We start from the raw sequence: 3,744 nt of genomic DNA, 5'->3' as shown, positions 1-3,744 counted from the left end.
ATTGTGGCCGCCGGTAAGTTACAACGGTGAATCAATTTGGGTATTTTTAGGTTTACACTTTTAAAGGGTAAATTTATCATTTTAAACTTCACAAGTTTAGACATTTAGAATTTTCCTTTAGGTTAATACCTTCAGAAGGTAGTTTGGACATTTAGAATTTTATCAGCCATGACATCATCACTAAACAGTCTTACCCAAAAAAAAAAAAAGATATCACTAAACAGTGATTGACTAACGTATGTAATAAATCTTAAATGCAAGGGTCGTCCAAGTAATTTTCCCTATTTATTGTTGGGAGATTGTGTTTCTTTTAATTTTTTGGTGGTGGAGATTATGTTTGTTCACACTGGGAAGCCATGAACCCTACCCTTTTTCTCTCACTTTACAAAAAGCATACTACTACTCTTCCGGGTCCTCTCGTCCTTCTTTTTATCCCCTAGAATATATTCTAGTTTCTGCTTTTCATTTCTTCGTTTTTTACTTACTTTCTCCGTTCTTCTTCTGAACCATAGCCTTTCGCTCGACAGAAGTACTGTAGAGTAAGAGAAGAAACCATGAAGACTTCGATGCTGAGATCTGTTGAAGCAGTCCTTAGAAGGGGAGGAGTTTCGTCTTCTGCTGCTTCTTCCTCTTCTCATCTTCTTCGCCGATCTTATTCCTCCGAATCTACCCCCGAACGTAAGGTCGCTGTCTTGGGAGCTGCCGGTGGGATCGGTCAGCCACTTTCCCTTCTCATGAAACTCAACCCTCTCGTCTCGAACCTCGCTCTCTACGATATTGCCGGTACCCCTGGTGTCGCCGCCGATGTCAGCCATGTTAACACCAGATCTGAGGTACCTATCTAATCTCTTTAGGGTTTTACTTGGTTCCTTACTGATCATTTCGTTTCATCTTCTTCTTTTATCGATTCATTCATCTTGTTTCTGTCTCTTTGGATTTGTTTGTTTAGGTCGCCGGGTACATGGGTGAAGAGCAATTAGAGCATGCTTTGACGGGATCTGATGTGGTCATCATTCCTGCCGGTGTGCCAAGGAAACCCGGAATGACCCGTGATGATCTATTCAACATTAATGCCGGCATCGTTAAAAATCTCTGCACTGCCATCGCCAAGTATTGCCCTAATGTAAGTTCTCGTTCTCATTTTCTTAGTAGCCCTTCTATCTTGGCGCTGTCGATGTAGATATGTTTTTCTTACCATCCAATTTGATGGAATCAGGCACTGGTTAATATGATAAGCAATCCCGTGAATTCCACTGTTCCTATTGCTGCTGAGGTTTTTAAGAAGGCAGGGACATTCGATGAAACAAAGCTCTTTGGTGTGACTATGCTTGATATTGTTCGGGCCAAGACCTTCTATGCTGGCAAGGCCAAGCTTAATGTTGCTGGTATGATTATTATCCTACTCAGAATGATCTGATTTTTTTGTCTTGTAAGATTCGGAAGCATGCATCCTTACCTTGAATTTTATACCTTTTGAATCTCTGGTTTGCAGACGTCAATGTCCCTGTTGTTGGTGGTCACGCCGGTATTACCATTCTCCCTCTTTTCTCCCAGGTACTATAAATGTCCTGAGTTATTTTGATATCTTATAGATATTTGTTTTATATTTTTTTTGCTTAATTTTTCTGTCATTGGTTATGATAATTAAGTATACAGAATTTAAGCAGTTGCTTAATTTGTTTCATATGAGAAACAGGCAACCCCTAAAGCCAACAATTTGTCGGATGAAGATATTGTGGCTCTTACAAAGAGAACACAAGATGGAGGCACGGAGGTTGTGGAAGCAAAGGCTGGAAAGGGTTCCGCAACATTATCAATGGCGTAAGTCTTCACTGAAAACCCTCACTGATACTAGATTTTGGGGTTTCCTATATTGTATGCTGTAATTGGTTGTAATGATGTGCTAAACATGCTGAATGGAAGCTTGTCCATAAGCATATCTTTATTGATTCTATGTGCTTGTCCTGATAATTCCGAACCATGTAATTCTTTCCTAAAGACCAATCTCCTGAGGTTGGAAATAGAGGGTTGAAGCTTGATTTCTTACCCTAGTTGAAGTTTATGGAGTTCTTATTAACTGTCATAATGATTCTGGCTACTTTTTGTTTTTTTATATCTAATTGATGGTCATAAACATGCTTGGATTCTTAGTTGCGTGATGGTGTGATGAAAAAATGAAAGTGTTTGATCTAGGAGTTCCATTGTGGTGTTTGCCATGAGAAGATTTTCGTTAGGGTCAGAGGTGAGAAACTTGTGAGGGTAGGTCTCACATGTAGTGGTTTGGGTTGGCAAGGAAAGGGAAGGTAATAAAATGATTGAATAAGTATTGTTTAGTGGGGTGGGATTTTGTGTGGGAGAGGAAATGGAGGTGGGGTGGGATTTTATAAAAGAGAGGTAATGGGAGGATGAGAGAGATAGATGCAAAATGATATGGTGCAAAGCCCTACCAAATTGGTAGGACATTGAAAGTGAGTGGGGTGGGAAAAATGGGGTGCCACATGACCAGACAGGAACATATGCATTTAATGATATTGTTTGATAAGTTTTCCACCTTACCTGACAAAACGCTTATTTGTGATAGTTTGTGGGAAACAAGTACAAGTTTCCTACCCCATTTTCTCCATCAAACAAACGTGGCCAAGGGGTTTGCATGAATAACCATTCTTTTGCCAATGGCATTTGTTTTCCCCCAGTAAATAACTTGAATAGGGAAGTTGACTGTGATTATCACTGGAATTCTAAGCTGGCAAATTTTATTTTTGCAGCTATGCTGGAGCGCTTTTTGCTGATGCTTGTTTGAAGGGGCTTAATGGGGTTCCAGATGTTGTGGAGTGTGCTTTTGTTCAATCAAGCATCACAGAACTACCATTCTTTGCCTCTAAGGTGATTTATTTGAGACTTCATTGATTCAACTCTAAGTTAAATTCATTTATCATTAAATATCTCTTATTTTTCCTGTCTGTTTTTCTTAGTTAAGAATTTGAAACTTGAACGTTAGTGTTGTCAATTTCTTAGTGATAATACTCTGTGGTCTCATTAAGAGAGCTGTCCTACGGTAATGCTGGGGCCTGGGAGAAGTATACCCATAGCATTGGTTTCCCTCCCATGTCTGGTTTCTGCACTAGAACATTGTTTATATACAAGGTTGCCAAAACCGATTGGCAGTTGAAACTGATTTTGACCAGGGAGTATACCAGTTCCATTCTTAGAAGATCACTTTATCTGTATTGAACTTAAATTTGAAAATTGTCTACTGCTAAATTTTCTCTTTATCTACCATGCTTTTTGTCATATACTGATATACATGGGTCGGCTAACAAATCTTGGTTTGCCTTCAACTCTGTTACACATCTTCTGTTAACTCATAAAGCACACATATATGTTATAAGAAATTTATTTTGATTTATGAATGCCAGGTGGGATTCATGTGGCTATGTAAGTTTATATGAGGCAAGCACTGTGGAAATTCATTTTTTTCTTGCTCTTATCTGTTCTGAGTTCAGTTATTACCTCTTTACAGTTAGATCCTGCCTTCATCTTCTTTCCCTTAATCACTTTAAGGGGCATTGAAATTGGGTCTAGCTTTATTGCTTTTCTGCTCTTAATATAAACTGGAAATGGGAAACATCATGTCTGCAGGCATGATGTGGGTCCTTTAGAAGAATAAAAAGTGTTGTGTCTGGTGGGTTGACTGCTTAGCTAAGTGGACTAAATGAACATACAGCACACACACACCCCACCCCA

At 39.1% G+C, this 3,744-nt stretch overlaps 1 protein-coding gene across 1 annotated transcript in view; it reads left to right on the top strand.

The window, feature by feature from the left end:
- The first annotated feature begins 374 nt into the window (after nt 1-374).
- LOC122059616 (malate dehydrogenase, mitochondrial-like) overlaps nt 375-3,744 on the top strand; it is a 10,496-nt gene continuing 7,126 nt past the window's right edge. Inside the window, exons 1-6 of the mRNA XM_042622513.1 lie at nt 375-833; nt 950-1,123; nt 1,217-1,385; nt 1,493-1,554; nt 1,697-1,821; nt 2,766-2,883. Of these exons, the coding sequence (XP_042478447.1) occupies nt 555-833; nt 950-1,123; nt 1,217-1,385; nt 1,493-1,554; nt 1,697-1,821; nt 2,766-2,883 (927 nt within the window). The 5' untranslated portion in view covers nt 375-554. The remainder of the gene's footprint in view (nt 834-949; nt 1,124-1,216; nt 1,386-1,492; nt 1,555-1,696; nt 1,822-2,765; nt 2,884-3,744) is intronic.

This window comes from Macadamia integrifolia, chromosome 13 (genome assembly GCF_013358625.1).
Source record: "Macadamia integrifolia cultivar HAES 741 chromosome 13, SCU_Mint_v3, whole genome shotgun sequence".
NCBI lineage: Eukaryota > Viridiplantae > Streptophyta > Magnoliopsida > Proteales > Proteaceae > Macadamia > Macadamia integrifolia.
The sequence above is the reverse complement of the archived record's forward strand: the minus strand, read 5'-3'. Positions and strand labels throughout refer to the sequence as shown.